Genomic DNA, 22,535 nt, shown 5'->3' on the forward strand with positions numbered 1-22,535 from the left:
TAAGGTTGGTGATTGTATGCTCTTGTAAGATTACCAAGCAAGTATCAACTATTTAATATTCATGAAGTGAGCTTTCACTATTGTATTATTGTGATTTGATGTGTCTGGTGCAGCAGTTCACCTCTCTTGCAGTCACATGTTTGGTTCCTTTGACGTGGAGCAGGCGCTGAATGTTATACACATTGGTCTCCACATGTGTGAATCCTGATCCCACGCCTCCTTTTTTATATCTACAGGAAACAGGAAAAGGTAGACATAGTCATACTGTCATGGAATTGGTAGGAGCAAGCAAAAATGTTGTTATTTCACTCACATGAGGCCATTCTTAAAATAGCTTTTGAATTTAGCTGATTCACATCCCTGGACCTCCCGGTATTGAACCGGACTGCCACCGAGACACTTGTCCAGCTGGGTCACATAGACGGCTGCCGCTCCCTGCTCATCCTGAGAGGATGCGATGCCTATCCAGTAGTGGATGTCAGTGGATTGTGTGGCGCTGTTGCTCACCTGAAGACAGACATGTGCTCATACATGTGCTTAAGAACATAGGTATCATTAGTGATAATAAATCAACAATTAGATATTATAGAATATTAATAGAGATAAAAAATATCATATTAAATTAATTTGAATTTATTAATATTAATTAAAATCTATTTATTTTATTTATAATTATCTATTTTTATTTATATTAATATCTCATAATAATTAAAAAATAAAAATCTATTTTGAATAATATATTTTTTAATTAGTGCTGTCAAACGATTAATCGCATCCAAAATAAAAGTTTTTGTTCACATAATATATGTGTGTGAACTGTGTATATTTATTATGTATATATAAATACAAACACATGCAGGTATATATTTAAGAAAAATATGTATTGTTTATATATTAAATGGATTTATATATAATATAAATTATATGAATATAAATATAAACGTAAATATTTTAAATATATATACTGTATGTGCGTGTCTTTATATATAAATAATAAATATACACAATACACACACATATATTGTGTAAACAAAAACTTTTTTTTGGATGCCATTAATCGTTTGACAGCACTATTTTTAATAAATCAGAAAAAATCACCACTGATTATGACTGGAAAAGAGCAGCAATAAAACTTCCATAATGTTAACTTCCTTTGTGTTCCAAAGGACATAAATTCTAGTCATTTATTGTCAACTGAAGCACTTCAAATACTGGAGCAATTCTTTCTAAAAGCACTATTTAAAATGACCTAAAGAGTGTCATGTGAATATGACCGAATACCAGATTACTTACATTAAGAATAATGTAGCAGTCACCTTCAAAAAAATTTCCATATGCTTGTTCTGGGACAGGGACCATTTTCATTTTCTGAAGAAACATAACACAGAATAATACATTAATATTATGTGTGTGTATATAGTGTATATATATATATATATATATATATATATATATATATATATATATATATATACAGTAATTGGAGAAAACAACAGTGATTTCTTACACTGATGGTCCAAATCTGCAGGCCAGGTTTTCGCTGGATGTTTTTTAATTCATCCTGGGTTTCCGTCATTCTGCTGTATTCTGAGAAGAAACCTCAATGCTCAATCTGAATTAAAAACCATAAACACAGCATAATGCATCACAACTGACAATAAAACTTCAGGTATGCTGAAGCACATTTTGACACTACGAATCTAAATTAAACCTCCTTTTTTGTTTTTTGTTTTTTTTTAAAGGTGCTTCACTCCAAACACTGAGTGAAAGAGAACAGACGGTTTATGAAAGGATGATGATGAAAATATGTGGAAATTTTGCTTCCTTTAAAGAATCTGTACCACTAATAAACAGCGCTGGCGAGTACGATGGCAACAAATGGATTTCACTTTCAAGAATCTGCTCAGTAAACACAAAAACTACTTAGCAACAGAAATGTGCATTAAAACAAGTCACTATTCACATTACAAATTATGTGGAAATATTTCGCAACTCTGGAGTCATACGATGGCCAAAATGTCTTTGAGATGTTTCATCATCCATGTCCAGCAAACGACTTTGCTTCAGAATACATTTGAAATGCAGAGAAGCTGTGAATCTTATTAGGACAAATAGCCTGCAAATAAGTAGCATAGTGCAAACAAACAACAACTACACATCAGCAACCAGTTCTCTCATAAAACTCAATACTTACAGTGAAAAGAAGCTGACCTTTCATAATCACAACACAGCTGTTGCTAAGAAACTGGGGCGCAAGTATTGACTCAAATACAGTGTTGAGGCTGGAGCATGGACAATTTAGCAGGATGTAGAAGACAGCATCCAAAATAAATAAATCTAGTAGTAAAAAAATCTACTAATATACTAATTCATGCCAAACAAACAGAAATATGGAATCAGAAAATGGTACATAGTGAGAAAATAGACAAACTGCTGGTCATACTGTATATATGATCCAGTCTCAATAGCATTTAATCTTTTGCATGATCGTGTTACATTAATAACATTCATGATTGCTCTCCAACAAACAGCTTATTACTAAAGAAAAAACACTATCTACTTTACAAGCACTTCATATTTAATAGTTCTGTGTGCTTTCTCTCCTGAATGACTGGTTTTCCTGTCTATTGACAAAGCTTTTTAAACAATAGTCAGCACAGGCTTTTCCATAAATCCTAATCAATGACATGGATTAGTCTCGTATTTCCCAGTGTGAGTTTAAAAATGCAGGATCTTTTGATTCGATTTGATAAATTCATACATTTCTGTTCCAAATAATATCTAATCTGGAATATAACAGAGTAAAATTTCCATCAACGAGTCATTAAGCGGATTTGCTTGCATGGCAAAGTAGTAAATTAAACATTAAGATATTGTAAACTGTTTCTTTTTTTTTTTTGGTTATAAGAGTCCATTTAAAAAATGTAAAACTTTGGCACATACTGTATCATAATTATGACTATATAACACATACTTCAAGGACTGTATATGTACGTGATCAAATGATAGTTTAAATAAGGTTTTTCTTACCTGTAGGCCTTGCACAGAGGTTTTGTTCAGCGTAGTAATGTATTAATGAGTTATGTTGCTTTCCTCTCCCTCTGTACATTGTTAATGTGTGCTGATCAGGGAAGGGCTTGTATCTGTCCAGCCCTACAGGTGAGGTCACACCTTAATACCCACACAAGACTTTATATGGACAAGAACAGGAGTTCCTTTGGACCTCTTACGCACATAACCCCACATAAATAAACCTTTAGAAACAAACCAACACAAAATCAAAAACTGAAGGCTAAAACTATACATGTTTGTCTGTTGTGTAATTCCAAAATGATCATAAGAAATTACAGTAAATCAAGACATTTAAGAATTTAGAATCTAGACTTCTATTTATAATTTTAGAAGTGCCAAACAAAACGATATAATAATTTTATTTAGAAAGCATGCATTGACAGTAAAATGACAGTAAAGACATTTCTAATGTTAAAAGTTATATTTATTTATTATTATTAATACAATTATTTATACAGTTTTTAACCTTCTATTCAAGAATCCTGATTTAAAAAAAAAATTATATTTCACAATATTATTGTTTTACTGTATTTTGATCAAACAAATGCAGCCTTGACAAGAATAAAAGACGTCCTTAAAAAAAATTATGCTAATACATTTTACCAACCTCCAATTGTTTGAAACTAGTTGAGATCAGAAAAGGTGGACTTACAATAATACAGCTAAAACATTATATCACAATACTCTTCCTCATGTTGCTTCAAACTTGTATGACTTTCCTCCATGTGATTTACAGAATAACCTGGTCAGTGGCCATTCTTTTCAATACAATGTACAGTAGGGACTGTCCAGAATGACAACAGGACGTAATTCACAAGTGACGTATATCATTTCTATGATATATTCCGAGTCCTCTTAAGTTTTCCTCAGTATTCGGAGCTTTAATTTTTATTTCACTAAATTTTATTTCATTTACACTAAGTGTGTACATTTTGTGAGCAGGTACAAAATTCCGTGAAAAGGGCGGATTGCTTTACTGCAGCAATTTGGAAAGTGATATATTTACAACAGTGATCTCCTCTCACTTAACCGTAGGGGGCTCCAAAGTCGAAAATACACAAAACAACATACAGTTGCTTTAACAGCTCACTGAAGGGGAAGATTATTCATAAATAATGAAATGCAAGAGTCATATTGACTTCTTTTATGGAGCTTTTTGCATGCTTATTGAAGCTTGAAAGCATCAGTCCACAATAACATGAAAAAAAGCGACCATTACTGATATTTTCTAATTTTGTGTTTCACAGAAATAAAAATGGCATATGTATTTGGAACAACATGAGAGTTAGTAAACACTAACTTATAGTTCATAAACTTCACCATGAATTAGGAATCTCCTTCATTATTACATATTCTCTCAGTTATAGAAAACACACTCGTTTGAAGTTGGTGGAGGTCAGAGAGACTTGTGCGTCTCTCTCCTGCTCTGGATTCCCCTCACATCAGCTCTGTGTCTCAGCTCTTTCACGCTTAGATCACAAGGAACGCTTCAGACGGGAACGCCACACAGACACTCAAGAGAGCCAGAGAGAGGAGACAGTGATTAATCTCTTTCACTCCAGCAGATGGGGAGAAAGAGCGAACGAATCCCCTGCGAGAGGCTCTTGGACAGATATCAGAGGCTTTCTATGGCAAACGGCCCATCAGCCCCTAACAAATAAAGATAAGTGGCAAAATGGTGCTTCATTAAGGTTTAGAAGCTGCACCTTAATTGCAGGCCAGACAGAGACGGAGAGAGGTGGGCGAAAAAACTCTCAAAGTACTGTGTGTGCAGAAAAGCAGAACATTTCAAGAATAAAAGTGTAAAGGCATTTATATCAAGGAACAAAAACTTCTTTCCTGAGTGATAACAGCAGTTCTACTGATTAACAAGATCTGAGACCTGCCTGTCTATACAATACGCCTATCTACCTACTTTTCTACAGTATCTGTTCATCTATGTCTCTGTCTATCCATCTTTTTTATGCAATCGGTAAAGATAGTGATTATTTTTTCCAGATTTTCCGCCCTCTAACTACAAAATCAAAATAATTCCCTTTTCTCCCCTTCATTTCCACTCTCTCAAGGGTCTGTTGAAACAGAACAAGACAATTTCTTTCCTTTTCTCAAAACACGTTTTCTCTCTTCAATGTCAAGACATTCAAATTCAAACAATAACAGATATTTGAGTCAATGTGAGTTCTGAGGCATTTGAGTTCTAATGTGAAAAAACTCAATGACACTGGTTAGAGAAACAGGGTTTTTGGCAAAACTAGTTATGTTTGTCCCATTGTCATTAGTTAGGTAATCAGTGTTTATGAAGCAACATGTCCAATGCAATATGTTGGTGGTACAATAAAGAATAAAATTTTCCCGCATTTAACACTGTATAATGAGCAACCTTTAGGATTTAAGAGTATTTTCCTTATTAAGTGCATAAAACATGCATGTACACACACACACATAAATTCATGACAATAGCAATGCAAATAGATATGACTCATCTGAGCAACCCGACATGAGAGAGCTCATATTCAGCTGCTCCTTTTATTCACCGTCCCAGAGACACCTTAGGCAAACATTTCTCGGACAGCACTCAAATTCAAACGTAATTTTATACTCTCAAACACACAGCGCTGTTTTCAACCCCAAGAAGCTCAAGGTCATGTGATTCACATAGGTTCCCAAGTACCATATTTGGATATTCTTAAGTTAATCACTGGGATCAGGGATTTCTGACAGCGCAAATACATTGTAAATACATTGCTGAATCAAATTTTGGTCTGGTTCTATGCAAGTCAGAGAAATTATTTACTTTAGGTTACACCAGCAAAAGAGTCAGTACAGGTCAAGCTATTTTACTTTTCGCTTTTACAGTATAAACAGACAAAATGTTAAATATTTGTGAAATAATGCGAAAACCATCTTACCTTTCTCAAACTCTAAGGTGAACTGAATTTAATAATGTATAAATGCACAGCTGACCGCCACCACATATATTTCCATGGCTACAAAAAGAAAATACCCGCTTTTCCCCAAGGTTTACCACCAGAAATGACTATTTACTGTCACAAGCGGCCTTTTGGTTGCTGCTCTGTAAGTGAACCGTTTAAAGTTCATGGCAAATCATGCAGCAAACTAACAGAGTTTGCTCATTAACTACATTTCACACAGCCCACATTTCTGTGCACTCCATTCTTCACACAAAATCTTGAGGAAAACCGAGCATATTTAAATTCACTGCACTGTAAAGGTGGTGTAAATGGACTTAATCTGTGTAATCCACTCTTCCCAGCATCCCTTTGGAACTTAATCAAGTGCAATGCACACAAATAGACACAAACGCAAGCCATTCTTCATATTGATTGCATCTTTTATTTTCACAATGATGATTATTAATTTCAGATCCTGACGAACTGGATTGTTGATTAACTTTAGTTTTTTTTTTTCACAATATATTGTATTATTAATTCAAATCACAGTTGGGTAATAGATGCAAACGTTTCTTTTGAACACAATGCTTATATGCTTTATTTTCAAAGGCATACAAGAACCCAAGAAAATAACGGCATCATCTTTTGCCCGATAATATCATTCAGTCCAATGAAGACTTCTGACCATCACTGAAAAGTCTTCAAGAATGTTTAAAGACTCAAACGTTCGCTCTTACAGCAAGTGTTTTTTAAAGGTTTCGAACTGTAAATATGCAGCATACAAAAACTCATTTGTGTCCCCATAAAAACAAGTCAGAAGGCACTTGGTACGAGAGAACGAGAAAAAGTAAATCACAGTTGTTGGAACTACAGATGACGCCACGGAAAAGACTGCCTGCATAGTCTGAACAGAAAAAAAGAAAGTTCAAAGTGTTTTCACGCCGTTCCAGAAAAATAGTACGTCTTGTTCTTTTTCCTGGTAAATATACTTAATGATAGTAAACTCTTGTGTTTCTCTTAAAAAACAACGCTTTTTTTCTTCAATCTGCATCAAAAGTTGAAATAAACTGAGTGTATATATTTGCTTGCCAAGGAATTCTATTGGCCGTTGGTCCATTGAGAAAGACGAAGTGGCGCTTGTTGTGTGAGTGGTGTCCTCTAGAGGCCAGAGCCAAACGGTGGCTCGGCCTGAGATGGCTGGAAGGGGTGTTCGTGTTTGCAAGGCAGTGCTGGACCCGTATGCTACCTGGCCCTCAGGCTCTGTAACACACTGTAAACGTCCGTCTCTTTGCTCAGGTCTTCAAACAGTGGCAGTAAATCCAGCAGCTCGGTGTCTGTCATGTCATCAAACCACGACTGCACCGGCACCTGCAGACACACACACACACACCATTACAAGACGAAGCTGAAAACACTCTTTTTTTAAGCTAGTAGCTTTAAACAATAAAAATACCATTTGCAGTTCTTTAGATTATGCAAAGAAAATTGTTTTTATTAAGAACCATTTATAAAGCATAAGAAACCCCTTGAAAGGAATAGTTACCCAAAAATAAAAATTCTTATGACTTTATGCAGAACAAAAGAACATATTTTAAAGATTTTAAATGACATGAGGGTGAATAAATAATGATAGATTTTTCAATTTTAGCTGAACTAACCCTTAAAGAAACACACAGAAAAGACTTTAACAGCTAGCAAGACTGAAGGGTGAAATTTCTAAATGTGTTCAATAACTGATGCTTTTTTAATGTGTTTTCAAGCTACTTGTTCTGTCCCTTTGAAAAATGTATATTTTTTCTGTCTCTTTATATAAAATTTTTTATAAAAGGTCTCTTTAGACCATTGATATCCTCCATAATACTGAAAATCCTTTTGTTTGTTTAAAAATATGGAAGTATGGATGCACAATTTGTGAAGAAAAAAAATGAATGGAAAAAAAAGTAATTATATATCAATATAATTATGTAATTATTATTGTTGTTGGTTTCTTATTGTATTATATTTATGGTGACTAAAAACACAATTAGAAACATTAGAACTGTAATATTTCACTGTAAAATAAAGTGTTAAAATATTAATAATTTATTATTATATTTTATTTTACAGTACAACTGTTAAATGTGTGACCCACATTCAGTCGTATATACTATATATACAGTTAGTATATAAATGAATATGTATATTATGTATATTGTATTTATATGTATATTTTACAAACGTGTGTGTGTGTGTGTGTTTTTAATATGGCAAAGCTTTTTAAATATCTGAAAGTACACTCAACATCAGTCAGTCAAGCATCATAATTTATGATAATCAAGTATCATTCAACTTTAGTATTAGAATTAAAACTTGGTAACCATATTTGAACACATATTAGTCATTTTAACTAAACTTAGGATTGGTGGTGCTACTTTTTTGGTCATTCAGTGTTAACGGAAAACTAACAATAATACCGGTAAGATAATAATACTACAAATTCTACTAATAAGAATAATATAAATGCACTAAGGATTAACAAGCTGCTGGATTCATGAATATTAATCAGGTTGCGTGCGTTCGCTTGAAATGATTCACTGAAATCAAAACAGGGACGATAATAGTTGAGCGTCAGCCAATGAGATTGTTGTTTGCGCATTAGCTCCGCCCACTACCAGAGAACCCGGCAGTTCACAGTTTACGGTACATCAAATACAGGTGTGCTGTGCATCCACTGAGATGAATTGAAAAATAGCACAGATCGCTTGATGGAGTGTGAAACTCTGCAGCACTCGGTCAGTGTGTTCGGCGAGTGAAAATTTATCTGTGCTAAACTTACACTTAGCCTCCAAACACACACTGGCGAGTAAAATCTGAGAATTTATTAGCCAGTGGCTCCATTTAATCGCAATGTAGAGGGTTGGCAACCGACTTATTTTGCCACAGGCTTTAATCAGCACCTTCAGCTCATTAGCTTGAATACAGAATAACACCTTCTCATCCAACAGGAGGGATGTAAGCGTGTGTAGGAGGTGACTGCACTGAGGTACAGTAGTATCTGTCTGACTGCAACTTCCTCCTCAGGTCTCTCGCTACACACAGTCTATAATTGATGAGAAGTTTTGACAAATGAGTGTAAAGTGCCAGTGGCTGGGTTCTACCTCATTAGTTCCACTGGAAAAAATTATTCTGGGATAAAGACATAAATTCATGTACTAGGAGTCAACATGCAGTCTATATTATATAGCAATAGTGCATTCTGAAACTGTAATGTCAAATCAAATGCAGCTGAGGTCCACAGTGACACATACAGCGTTTTCTGGATGAAAGATGTAGGAGGCAGGTGAGTTGTCCACTATGATGACTTTGTTGAGCTCTCGGCCCAGTCGGCTGAGGTCTTTGACGTAGTTCCCCCGGTGGAACACACAGGATTCCCTGAAGAGCCGTGCCCTGAACACACCGCACCGGTCCAACAGGTCTGCTACAGGGTCAGCATACTGCAAGATCAAAATAAAGATGAAACAATACAACAATCACACTCGGACCAGACAAACTAACTTTTCCTGCCTGCATTTATTCATAGAAGAGATCAGCATTTTATCTCTGTCCTGAATTGAAAAAATGGCAAAAAAAAAAGAAAGAAAGAAATAAGTGTAATCAAAAAATAGTAAAGAAAAGAATATATGTATATTTAATAGATATTAAATACATTTTAAAAAATTTAGCCATTTTTAAAAAATGTAATATTTATTGCAAAAATATATATTACAAAACTGCAGCAAAGCAGTTTGGCCATAGAGTGTCAGTAGCACTCAAGCATGCTATTCTTGCTAAATAATAATAACAATAATAATAATAAAAATTAAAAATGAAGGAATTCAAAATACTTAAATTAATTCAAATATATAAAAATAAAATAAATTTAAAAAATATTTTCCATATCTGACTCAAATCCAGCCCCCCCCCCCCCCCAAATAATAAACAATGACTTATACATTTATTATTTATAAATTACTTATAAATAATAAATAATTTTTTTTCAAACTCAATCCAAAAAATATATATGGATTTTCGTTCATGGATTTAAATCTGATTGATTCCCCCCAGCTTTTTTTTTTTTTTTTGTATTTGCAATAAAATAAGATGCCATTCTACTTTGACAAGGAAGCAGTTTTCTTGCTGCTGAAAATGAACATTTGGCAGGAAAAGCATTTTATTTTAACACCAGTGGTGTATAAAACATCTCATGAACAAGATAAACAATTATCAGTGCATGAACCAAACTCACTGCAAACTTTCTGACACATTCCCACACATCATTTTTTATTACATAGGTATATATAAATTACACACAACAGCAAAATAGCTCTAAAAGTTCCTCGGAGAGTATCTCACAGGAGACGGATCCTGTGAGCTCCACTGACTTCACTCCATCACTTATTTGCATAACGTTCAATTTTTCTCAACTATGTTGAATCTCTGAGCTCATGAACATTAGAATGCTAACATTGTCAGATTTTACTGAAAATTACTTCCTTTGCTAAGTCGAGGCTGTAAAATATTGACTACCTGACCAAATATTGAAAAATACTGACTAGAAATTGCAAGCTGTTAGTTCTAAAGATGGTTTATATGCAGTCTAAAGAAAGCTTAGGAAATCTTACCTTAGCCAGGCTGGCTGTAAAAAGCACACATTCAAACAGTTCGCCCATTTTCTGCAGAAACTCATCCACGTGAGGCCTCTTCAGTACGTAGACCCAAACAAACAGCTATTACTGATGGAGATCTGAAGACATTGAATTTTCAACAAACCTCTTTGTAGAGTTTCAGTCTTCAACTTGTAGTTCAGTTGCTGCAACCCAGTGCAAGTAACCAAGAACAGGCCAACCCTGATCCACAAAGCCTATCCTGGATTACTTGAACCAGGTACCAGCCACTTCGCAGATGTTTTCCAGCAACAAACGAGCCATATTGACTCACACACAGATTTACAATCAACACACTTCAGACTCCCCTCCAGTGTGTTTACTCTTTCGGCTGTGTTCAGACTGGTGACATTTGTTTACTTCAAGTTAGTTACCTCGAGCGTGTGCTGTTGACTACATCGTACCCAATGACTCGAGGAGAATGATAAAAAGGAAATGAGTTCAGATTCAGACTGTGATTTAGCATGAACCCTTTGGGGCCACTCACATATTACTGCTTCTTAAGAGATAAAAAGGAAGACAAAAAACTGAATAAAAATACGAAGCCTCAGAGGACACATGTTGGAAAGAGTAAGATATCATTAATGCTGATGTCTTAATACAGCAGAGAATGCACAGAACAATAAGATGGATTTTATGTTGAAATTATTAAAAAAAAATTACAGGAATATTTCAGGTTCAATAGAAGTTAAGCTTGATGTGACAATGTTGATTACAATAAAAATGAATTTCTACTTTTCAATCTATTTATTTAAAATAAGCAAAAATTGAAGTTACAGTGAGGCACTTATAATGTAACTGAACAGGGTCAATGCATAACTGTTAAGACAATATAAATTCACTTTAAAAATGATCACAGTTTTAACAGTAAAACTCCTACATCTAATTGGTTAATGGTAAACAGTTTACAGTAAAATACTGTTTCAATTTTGGGAAGTAAAAAAAAAAAACTTATCAATTATGAACATTAGGGTTTTGTGTTACATTTTATGTTGTTTATTTTATTTGTATGTCACATGTTAAAATGATGCTGTTTTGTATGACATCAAGCACCTATTAGTATTTACCTCGGCTTATGAACAAGCTAGTTGTGTCTAACCTTCACCATCTGTATTTTTAAGGTGGTTGTCAGTAGATTATAAAATGCAAAAAACAGCTTTACTAATTTGATGTAGTAACATTGTTACAGTTAATAAAATAACAGTTAATAGTTTTTTATTGTACATTAAATTTCAATCTGTAAAACCAAAAAAGTTGCTATCGTATTTTTTACAATAAATATCTGGCAATGCAACTGCTTTTTTTATTTATTTTTTACTACATTTTTACAATATAGTAGCCACAAGATTACCTTGTATGGAACACGTAATATTCCTTTAATTTCAATTTATGACATAGGTTGTCAAGGTTACCGTGACATAGCAAGACAAAAAACACAGTCCAGATTCAAAGGGGGCGAGAGCTTTGTTAATAATCCGTTGCTGACAAAGTGTGAACATTTACCCATGGCTACATTTGAGCCCATTTGCACAGTACCTGATGAACTGTTCCGTCAATCTCCACAGGAACTATAAAGTCTGCGTTGCTGATGGGCTGCAGGCACAAAACAGGAAATCACACATTAGGAGCCTGTTTGAAACCGACTGTAAGCATGTTACAGCTGTATGAGCTGCGCTGTTCTCTGAGAGAGCCAGAGGGAGGCATGCACCGCTTCACAGCTACCTGTAGTCAAGACTTTCAATTAGACTTCTTTGAGTGTGTATGTGCATGAGTGTGTGCATTTGAGCGTGTGTGTTTCTGACAGCTGACTGCATGGAGCTGGAACTGCATGCGTCTTTGAAAAGAGACTTGATACGCTTTTAAAGAAAGCGGAGGGGGAGAGAGGAGGAGACGTGCTGTAGAGCACTGGGAGATGATGAAAGAGACGCAGCGGGTGGCTATGAGCTGTCTTATTGCAAACAGAGAAAGGGAAAGGAAGATGAGGGTGAGAAGAGGAGAGAAAACTTTTGCTCTCTGCACTTTTCAAGGGCTCACTGAAAACAAAGAAATTCTTTGGATCTCAGTTTTGATTGGACGGCAGAGGAGCAGGCTCATCCAATATCTGATCTGGTTTGCATAACATCATGACTGTGATGGATAGTTTCATTTACAACTGGCAGACTGCAGAACATAATATTCTTAATCAGTCTTTGTTTTGAAATAATTAGTTTTGTATTTTACTAATATAATTTTGTTTACCATTTAACTCGTTCTTGTTTTCTAAACCATAAATTTACAGATCATTTTATGCTTAAAAGGGTATGAAAAAAAAAAACACATAAAAACTCACATATTTTTTTTATTATTATTAATAAAAAAAATCATAATATAATAATAATTTTTATACTGGAAAACAAGATAAACCATTAAGAAAATGATTTTTCTCAGTTAACTGTTTGAATATTTGTCTAGAAATACAGTGGACAGATTTTTGAATGTTTCAGTAATTTAATGTCTGTCTGAAATAAATATTTAATGAAGGGACTGATTTCAGATCAGTTTTCACAGTCAACTGATTTACACATCAGTTCATAATATGGCCAACAGGAGGAGTGGGTGATCTATATGAATGGGGATTGTGACAGTGGCACAGCAGTATTTATTAGCTAGAAAAAAAAATGCATAAGTATGTATACATATATGTATTTATGTATGTGTGTACGTGTGTGTATATATAAACCAAACTCAACATATAAATTGTAGTTGGAAGGGGTCTTACATAACCCTAAAGGAGTTAATTTTGTAATACATGGCTACTTACCACATAAGAAAATACATTTGTAGATTAAAGTAATGAAATTATTTTATTATGTGAGGAAAAAATATGTGTTTTGAAACTAGAATACTGTAGGTGATCGGCAAAAATATTATACAAAAATATTCTGACTGATGAAAATCAAGAATGCCATACAGCCATTTATTCAAAATATTTAAACAACTCAAATTATTATATATAATTATATATATATATATATATATATATATATATATATATATATATATATATATATATATATATATATATTATAAAGACAAAGGCAATGAAGTACAGACTTTTGGTCAATATTATAAAATAAGTGTTATGTCCATGTCTAAAACTTAAAAAATCCATTGCATAAAGGAAAAGAAAAACATCTATTGAAAATATTCAATAATAATAAACACTCGTCAAGTATGGTCACGGTCAAACCGTTTTTGTGTAACTGTGAGCATATCTTTCCAATGTGATGAGTGTGTATGTGGGTGTGTGTTTTGGTGTCAGGATGGGTGTATATGTGCGTGTATGCGAGGTTGTGAACGCGCACAAAGGCATGCATCCCTCTCTCTGGGCCTCTTTCTCTCAGTCGCCGCCTTTCTCTCTTCTCTGAGCAAAAACAGGAGCTGCCAGGCAGACATTTTAAAGGAGGACAGGCTTAACAAAACACAGTTATTAGTCTTAGAGCAAACACATTCAGTATCTGTCTCTGTCTTTCTCCTTTGGGAGCAGGGATGTATCCAGCTGTGGAAGACATGTATGCATTAAGCAGGATGTGTGTACATATGTTAATGTAGAGTGATTGTATGTAATCAACTGGACATAGTTGTTTATTTGACCGGGTGTGTGAGAGAGAGAGAGCTGAAAAAACAGCCTTAAACCAAGATGCAGAGAAGTGGGTCACTGCGCTCAGCAGGTGGCTCCCCGAAGCACTACTTTCTAGGGACCAGACAAACATTTAATCTCGGAAGAGGATTTAATTCATTTGGGACTTCAAATCCACCCCAACAACCAAAAAAATTACTGCCAATGCCTTCTGTTATGCTGTCTTAGGTTGCTCAAATTATTTATCTGGCCACTCAAAAACAATGTGCAGGAGGGAATGTTCTAAATTTGCTTTATGTTTATTTAGAAATGAGGCCTAAAATGGAAGCTCTGTCCCAAAACCTACTGAGCTTCTAATGGAGCATTCAAATAGGATGAAACAGGATCTCATAAGTGACCGAAATGGAATGGAACTCCATACAAATAACACTCTGCATGAGACCTGCTTCACAATTGATTCCAATAGAGTTTGATATTAGCATGTTGCTATGTTAACACATAACACTCTTATTACAATGCATAACAGACAAAAATTGGTTAGAATAATCTATTTCTAATTACACTGAACTATTTTAAACTATTTTTTTGCCAGTCCTGAATGAAAAACATGCATTCATGATCAACATTTTGCCCGCATTCTCCACCATCTTTGATTATTGTGTATTCTGGGATTTCCTTCTTTGCAAAAGATAGTTATGGCACTAAATTTAGCCACAACAAGTTATCTTAGGAGGTACTCACCCTTGTGTCTTTCCAAACCCGTTAGATCTTCGTTCATCTTCACAACACAAATTAAGATATTTTTCATAAAATCTGAGAGGTTTCTGACCCTGTATAGACAGCAATGGAACGGACACATTCAAGGCCCAGAAACATAGTAAGGACATATAGTCCATGTGACATCAACCATAATGTTATGATGTTACGCGATTACTTTTTGAGTGCAAAGAAAACATTCAACAATTTCTTCTCTTTCATGTCAGACTCTGCTGCTGCATTTTGACAAGAATACCACAGTCTTTGAATGAAGTTATTTTTGTTTTCTTTGCACACAAAAAGTACTGGCGTAGCTTCATAACACTGCAATTGAACCGCTGATGTCACATGGATTATTTTTTCGATGTCCTTACTACCTTTCTGGGCCTTGAACATATCAATTGCATTGCTCTCTATGCAGGGTCAGAAAGCTCTCGGATTTCATCAAAAACATCTTAATTTGCATTCTGAAGATAAAAAAAAGTCTTACGTGTCTGAAATGACATGAAGGTGAGTAATTAATGACATAATTTTCATTTTTGTGTGTACTATCCCTTTAAGATGCCTACTTTTTAAAAAGGTCCCTACATAGGCAGCTAACTAAGTTTTAAATTATATTTAGCAACACTTGGCGCCATTCAAATTAAGAATGGCAATGGTTGCCAGGGTACCGTAAAACTGATTAGCAAGGCATATGCCACTTATTCATTGCTATATGAAGTATAATAAGAAAACTGTAGCATTCGTGGTTATGTGTGTGTATTCAGAAGTACCTTGAAAGAGCTGTGCACGAGGGTCTCGTCCAGGTCAATGACCACACAGTTCTTGCCGTAATCATTAATGCTGACCTCAGGCAAGAGGTATTTGGCTGGAGGCTGGAGGAAATATGGCACAGATGAATACATGGAGGAGAGAACAGCAAACAAGCAGTTCACTGAAGGATAAAGATGCCTACTTATTTATATCAGCCAGACATTCAGAGTTATAATCAAAAGCTATGGGCCCTTCTCCAATGAGACACAACATGCACTGGAGATTGTTCTGTTGTTGTCCCAAATGAATCCCAAATGATGTACCAGGATCTGGTGGTTTTGGATAACCTTGAAACAACGATCATAGCTTTGTGTTAAAGTGACTGTCCCCCCTGGTTTGGCTTCACTGCCAAGTCGTGTTGCCTAAGCACAAGCTGCCTCTGTAGATGGTCTGCCAGTAACGGGAATGAGATGTCCTTTACTAAGCCTGACCTGAGGGAGGCAGATGGGGTTGCCTATGGGAGCATAACACACTCTCACATATCTAAAGATGCAAGCAAAGTCATACACAGCACATGCAGGCATGCATAATTCATGCACATTCACAATAGTAATATGCCAAATATTCTTTACATATGCATTTCTGCACGAGTGTGGAGGAAAGGTCATGGAGGACAGTGCATGTGCTGGATGATTTATCTGTGCCGGTATGAATCTGCTGGAGTCCTCTATGACCTTTCACTGCCAACATTTCCACCTCATCAGGTTTGAATAACTATTTGCAATTTAAATGAAATTAAACTACATTAAAGTTTAATTCATTATTAATGTAATTCACAATTATTCCAGTATGTACTTTAAGCATATAAAATGTCAAACCTATAGCCCATAAAGTGAGTCTCAGTGTATGATCTTAATATCAGGAATACCAACAATATTTTTTTTATGTTATGACCAATAACAAGCTGATATTTTGTCTGGATAAATAAAAGTATATAATAAGTTTTTATATAAAAAACAAAACAAAAAAACTTTTATTAAAATGAAATTGTCATGTAAATTTTGATTTTTGGATGAACTTTTCCTTCAAGGCATTGCAATATTAAAATCTACAGTTTGTAAAATAGATATTTATTTTCAGATTTCCAAAAGATTACATTAACAGTGTTTAAAAAATGAACTTTGAATTATTCGTGATTAAAGACTGAGTGTAAGATGACAGCAAATGCAAAAAAAAAAAAAAAAATAAGGGAAATGAGCATGCACAATTCAATATCCAATATTCACCAATACTAATAATTAATATTTACAAAATAGGTTTACTATATAGAGTTTTACTATCACTGAGGGAACATTCGGTTCCCACATGGATACACAAACAAGACCACACAGATGGTCAAATTTATGCATGCTCCATGAGTACAGGCAATTACATCATAACATTATAACTTTGAAGACTTTATGGTTTTCAAACAATGCTATAACCATAATTGAAGCCTCATGCCGTGTCAGTCAATGCCAGCATTCATTTCATGGCTTTCAAACACATACGATTTATCACTTGCTTGCATTATGATAATCAGTTTGCTCTGAGTGAAAAATGACAGTCAACAGTTTGTGGTTCACTAAATTCCCAACTTAACCTTTTCCCAATCCAGACACTTTCAAAATGCATTAGAGAGAAGATACTGAAAGCCTGACATCATGCAGTTGAAAATTTCAGTCAGTAGTGTCAGCCAGTGAGAGCAGGAGGATCTGGAAGCATGCAATGACACATTCCAGGCTGTCATCTTAGAAAACACCAGCAGATCCGAGGTTTGATTACATTACACATAAAACTCCTGCCAGCGTTTTCTCAGTGTGGATGCTCAGATTTTTGCTGAGCAGGCAGAGGCAGGTGGAGTGTGTTTCAGGATTTGGGTCTCCCCTATCTCAGGCTCAGCGTGAAGGCCTGGCTCAGATCAGCAAACCTCACTGCACGCTCTTCCTCTAGTAGGTGCAGTGTGGGATGATTTAACCTTCGGAGACTGCTGTTGTCCTCAAGTACAGCTTAATGTTATCAGCACTACCAGTCTGCCAATTACATAAACCATGACTTTATAACCAGGTTTAAGACTAAATGAAATAACATTCGCCACATATTTAAAGGGATAGTACACCCAAAAAGACTCATGTCATTCCCAAACAGTATGACTCTTCTTGTGAAACAAACATAAAAACGTCTTTTGTCCACACAATGAAAGTCAGTGGGGTCCAATCAGTGTTGTTTAGGACTAAATTGTATGGAATACCGGTTTCTTTCTGCCACTGAATAAAAAATTTAAAAGGTAATTGCAAGTTTTTCTCTCACAATTCTGACTTTTTTTTTCTTGCAATTGAATGTTTACATCATGGAGTTCTGCCTTTTTTTCCCCTCAGAATTGTGAGATATAAACTCACTAATGCCAGTTATAAAGGCAGAATTGCAAGATAAAAACTTGAAATTCTGACTTTTTTTTCTCAGAATTGTGAGATATATACTCACACTTGCACTGTACCAGGGAAAAAAGACTGATATGTACTCAGAATTGCGAGTTTATATCTCAAAATTCTGACTTAACTCGCATTTGCATGTTATAAAGTCATAACTGCAAGATATAAACTCACAATTCTGAGAAAAATAGTGAAAACTATTTAATTTTTTTTTAAAAGTCAAATTTGTGAGTTTATCTCTCACAATTTTTACTATTTCTCAAAATTGTGAGTTTATATACAGTTATAAATTTAAAACACGCAATTTCGAGTCGCAATTCTGAGTTTTTTTCTCGCAACTGAGTTTATATCACATAATTCTGAGAAAAAAGTCAAAACTGCAACTTTATATCCTGCAATTCTGACTTTATAACTCGCAATTGCAGGTTTATATATCACAATTCGGAGAAAAAAAGGCCGGCTTAGCGAGTTTGTATCATCAAATTCTGAGAGAAAAAAAGTCTGAATTGTGAGATGTCACAATTACCTTTTTTTTTTTTTTTGTAGCAAAAATGAAATCTTAATGAACAGGTGCTCACCGTTTCTAACTATATTACTTTCTGTGTTGATTCTGTCATACCTACAAAAAAGATCACCTTGTATCCCAATAATAAACCTTGGGTTATGAAGGAGTTAAAAATTATATTGAATATGAAGAAGGGAGTATTTCTGTCAGGAACTTATAAGGAGAAAAAAAAGATAAACAGGGAAGTTAAAAGGGCAATAAAAAATGCTAAAAGTAATTATAAAATAAGATTGAGGGTGTGTTTATGCAAGGTAATCTTAAAGCTGAATGGAAAGGAATTAAGAGTATGGGTGAAGTTAGTACATTGGTACTGAGAATTATGATACTAATTTTCTTCTATCTAATAAGTATAATGATTTTTTTTCTCATTTTAATACATCAGCTGTCGATGATGAGATGGCACTTTTTATAGATAATATCAGCAAGATGGCTCTTTTTAAAGATGATACTAGGTCTAAAATTTTTAAATTGAATTCATCTGATATTTTGAAACAGTTGAAGGCTACACTGCTTAATAAGGCCCCAGGACCAGATGGCATATTTGGTAAAACACTGAGTCACTATGCTGAACAGCTTAGTGGTGTTCTCCACTTACTTTTCAATCTTCTCTAGATCTAGGGCTGGTACCAGATTTGTGTAAAAGCTCAATTATTGTACCTATACCTAAAAAAGCAAAGCCAGAATTGTTGAATGACTACCGTCCTATTGCCTTGACTTCTTTGGTCATGAAGGCGTTTGAAAACGAGATAAAAAGAAGTATGTGATATCACGCTGGAAGAGGCGTAGAGGATGCAAAACTGTTTCTGTTGAATGCTCTCAGTCGACATCTGGAAAATAATGGAGCTTTTGTTTGTGGACTTTTCATCTGCATTTGATTTTTTCAACCTATTATTTTAGGGTAAAAACTTATTAGTCGGTTTAATAGTAACCATGGTTTAGTTTTATGGATTGTGAATTTTTTAACAGAAAGGTAAACAAAAGGTGAGAGTTAAATATTTCTATAGGTTTACCACAGGGCTGTGTACTTTCTCCTGTTCTTTTCATTTTATATTCAAATGATTGTCAGAGTTTGCACAATAATAGTTATTTGGTAAAAAATGCAGACGATACCATGCTTCTGTCTTTGCTGTCATATCCAGATCAGGAATATGATCCGTTTATGGTGTAATAGGATGAAATTGAATTTGAATGTGTCAAAAACGAAAGAGATGATCATCAATTTTAGTAAGAAATCACTTGCACCTCAAAGGATGGTCATTAGTGACACACCGGTGCATGTAATGGGAGAATACAATTATTTAGGAATGATTATTGATAATAGGCTGAAGTTTGATCAAAACACAGATGCAATCATTAAAAAGTCACATCAAAGATTGTATGTGTTGAGGAAACTGAATTCTTTTAATGTACAGAGTCATTCTCAGGACGTTCTAAAATTCATTTGCTGAAAGTATCCTGTCCTTTTCCTTTATTTGTTGGTTTTCCTTATTGTCTACAAAGAACAAAAATCATTTGCAAGGCATTGTTAATATGTGCTCAAAAATTGTAGGTGTTCCCTTGCGAAGTCTTAAATTTTATTATGAACAACAAGTGATGAAGATGGCACATAAAATTAAAGGAGACTGCACACACCCTTAGAATGATTATTTTAAGTGGATGCCCCTTGGGAGACGTTTAAGGTCAATTAGATGTTCCACAATTCGGTACAAATTTACTTTTGTGACTGAAGCAATACATTTATGTAATAAATCAAGTTGATTTAGATTTTTTTTTCTTCTTCCTCTTATGTATTTGGTGTATTTTGAGTATTTGTATATGTGTATTTAGTGTTGTTTATGTTAAGCACTACGAAAGTCTGAATTAATTGCCCCAAGGGGATTAATAAAGCCCTAAACTAAACTAAATTAATTTTTTTGCACCCTCAGATTCCAAATTTTTAAATAGTTGTGTCTCGGCCAAATATTGTATCCTAACAAACCATACATCAAATGGAAAGCTTATGTATACATCTCAATTTCAAAAAATGGACCCTTATGACTGGTTTTGTGCTCCAGGGTCACATATAAGGATATAAGTGATAGGGTAAATGTTAAACCCCATGAAAATAAACACTATACTGAAGCCACTTTTGTAAAAACACATTTGTGTCACAATAACAATTATCGTCATGTAATTAATTCAATTCATATGTTTAATCAATTAAAAGCCCAAGGTTTATTTCCTTCTGTCATTTATGTACAATATGTGGCTGTTTTCCAAGATGCTGCATACTTTATGTGGGTAGCTGACAAATAGGCAGCAAAAAATGTTTTTGTTTTTTGAAAAAAAAAAAAATTTTTTGCAAAAGAAATGCATATATTTATGTAGTGTAAAGTCTGATCTTTGAGAAAATATAAAGCAAATCTGAATCTAAAAACAAATCTGTGGTTATTTTATGTGGACCACACCATAGGACATTACGTCACATTAAAGGACAGAAATAGTAGTTATTAAAGTATTTCTATTTTATTTTGAACACGTCAAAGGAGAAAGAAATTTTAATTTTGATACAAACAATATCAACATGTTTTTTAAACAAAACAAAAAAAAATTTTCATCAACAAAATTCAGTCTCTTAGTCAATCAGTATGTTACTGAAACTCTTCTAGCCCCCGGTGCAAGTGCAGCCAGCTAAATATGATTGATATTCAAACTATATTCATTAAGATAAGATAAGATTTAAACTATATGGCTACCCTTTTTAAGGCATCATTTTGATTTATTTACTTTCTGCATCGTTCTCTTAGGATCTCCTCCCTTCTGTGGATCCCTGTTCATTTTTCTGTATTCTCTAAAATTTCCATATTCTCTCTCTTCCACTAATTTCTCTCCCTCAATTCTTTCTGTCTCAAAAACAAAATATCACATTTATGACACTTTATAACAGTACAAGTTTTCTGTAAAAACATCAGAAAATAGTTTAATTAATGATATTCTTGCATTTAAGAACACTGAAAATGATCAAAAAAGAATAAAAAGGAGTGAAACAAATCTTATTTAATTATTTAAAATACTTTTTAAAGAGACCTTGTCCTCTAGTGTGACATCTACACACTCTCATGATACACCACGACAGTCACACCATAGGACGTTTCAGCCTTTTTCTGTCAATTAATGACCTTGCTATTCTGAGCTAACCTGTCATTAGAGATTAGCAAGACACATTTGCATGATTTTCCATGATTATGTAGTTTAACATGCAGTTTTTAATTAAAAAATATAATTTAGGGGTGTCACACCAAAGGACAACAAAACATAACACTTTTGTAGTGGTTCCAAAAAGTTAAATAATTGAACAATTCTGAGAGAAAAATTTACCATGTGCATGTGATGGGCTTCACAGGGGGCTTCAGTAACACAATCATGAATGGGGTCCTGCAGTTAATTAAAGTTTTTTTTGGAATTGGCCGATTTAAAACTAGGATATGGTGTCACACCAGAGAACATGGTTTTCAGAGACAAAATATATCAAGTTCCTAAGTTTTCAGAAATTTATGGATGAAAATAAATGACTGGTATTTACTAAAACAGACACTTGTACAATTATGCCGGAGGTATTTATTAAACTTTTTATGCTTTTCTTTTTCATTTATTAAAGTTGTAATTTATCGAACCATGCTTGAGACAGTCACACCATAGGACATTTTGAGATTTGGCTCAAAAATG

At 34.3% G+C, this 22,535-nt stretch overlaps 2 protein-coding genes across 5 annotated transcripts in view; both read right to left on the bottom strand.

Annotated features, from left to right (window-relative positions):
- vill (villin-like) overlaps positions 1-6,257 on the bottom strand; it is a 16,177-nt gene extending 9,920 nt beyond the window's left edge. For 2 of the 3 annotated variants that reach the window (XM_042752382.1, XM_042752381.1), the window contains exons 1-6: positions 5,982-6,257; positions 3,031-3,254; positions 1,508-1,587; positions 1,294-1,368; positions 314-507; positions 122-230 (exon numbers count right to left, since the gene is read on the bottom strand). In XM_042752382.1, coding sequence (XP_042608316.1) covers positions 122-230; positions 314-507; positions 1,294-1,368; positions 1,508-1,587; positions 3,031-3,109 — 537 coding nt within the window. In that variant the 5' untranslated portion in view covers positions 3,110-3,254; positions 5,982-6,257. Of the gene's footprint in view, positions 1-121; positions 231-313; positions 508-1,293; positions 1,369-1,507; positions 1,613-3,030; positions 3,255-5,981 lie in introns of all 3 variants that reach the window. The other variant, XM_042752383.1, reaches the window with a different exon arrangement.
- Positions 6,258-6,406: 149 nt separating this feature from the next.
- LOC109049862 (CTD small phosphatase-like protein) overlaps positions 6,407-22,535 on the bottom strand; it is a 40,797-nt gene continuing 24,668 nt past the window's right edge. For both annotated transcript variants that reach the window (XM_019067531.2, XM_019067532.2), the window contains 5 exons: positions 15,815-15,916; positions 12,203-12,259; positions 10,625-10,717; positions 9,272-9,457; positions 6,407-7,352 (listed from right to left, as the gene is read on the bottom strand). In XM_019067531.2, coding sequence (XP_018923076.1) covers positions 7,227-7,352; positions 9,272-9,457; positions 10,625-10,717; positions 12,203-12,259; positions 15,815-15,916 — 564 coding nt within the window. In that variant the 3' untranslated portion in view covers positions 6,407-7,226. The remainder of the gene's footprint in view (positions 7,353-9,271; positions 9,458-10,624; positions 10,718-12,202; positions 12,260-15,814; positions 15,917-22,535) is intronic.

Source organism: Cyprinus carpio, chromosome B24, assembly GCF_018340385.1.
Source record: "Cyprinus carpio isolate SPL01 chromosome B24, ASM1834038v1, whole genome shotgun sequence".
Taxonomy (NCBI): Eukaryota; Metazoa; Chordata; class Actinopteri; order Cypriniformes; family Cyprinidae; genus Cyprinus; species Cyprinus carpio.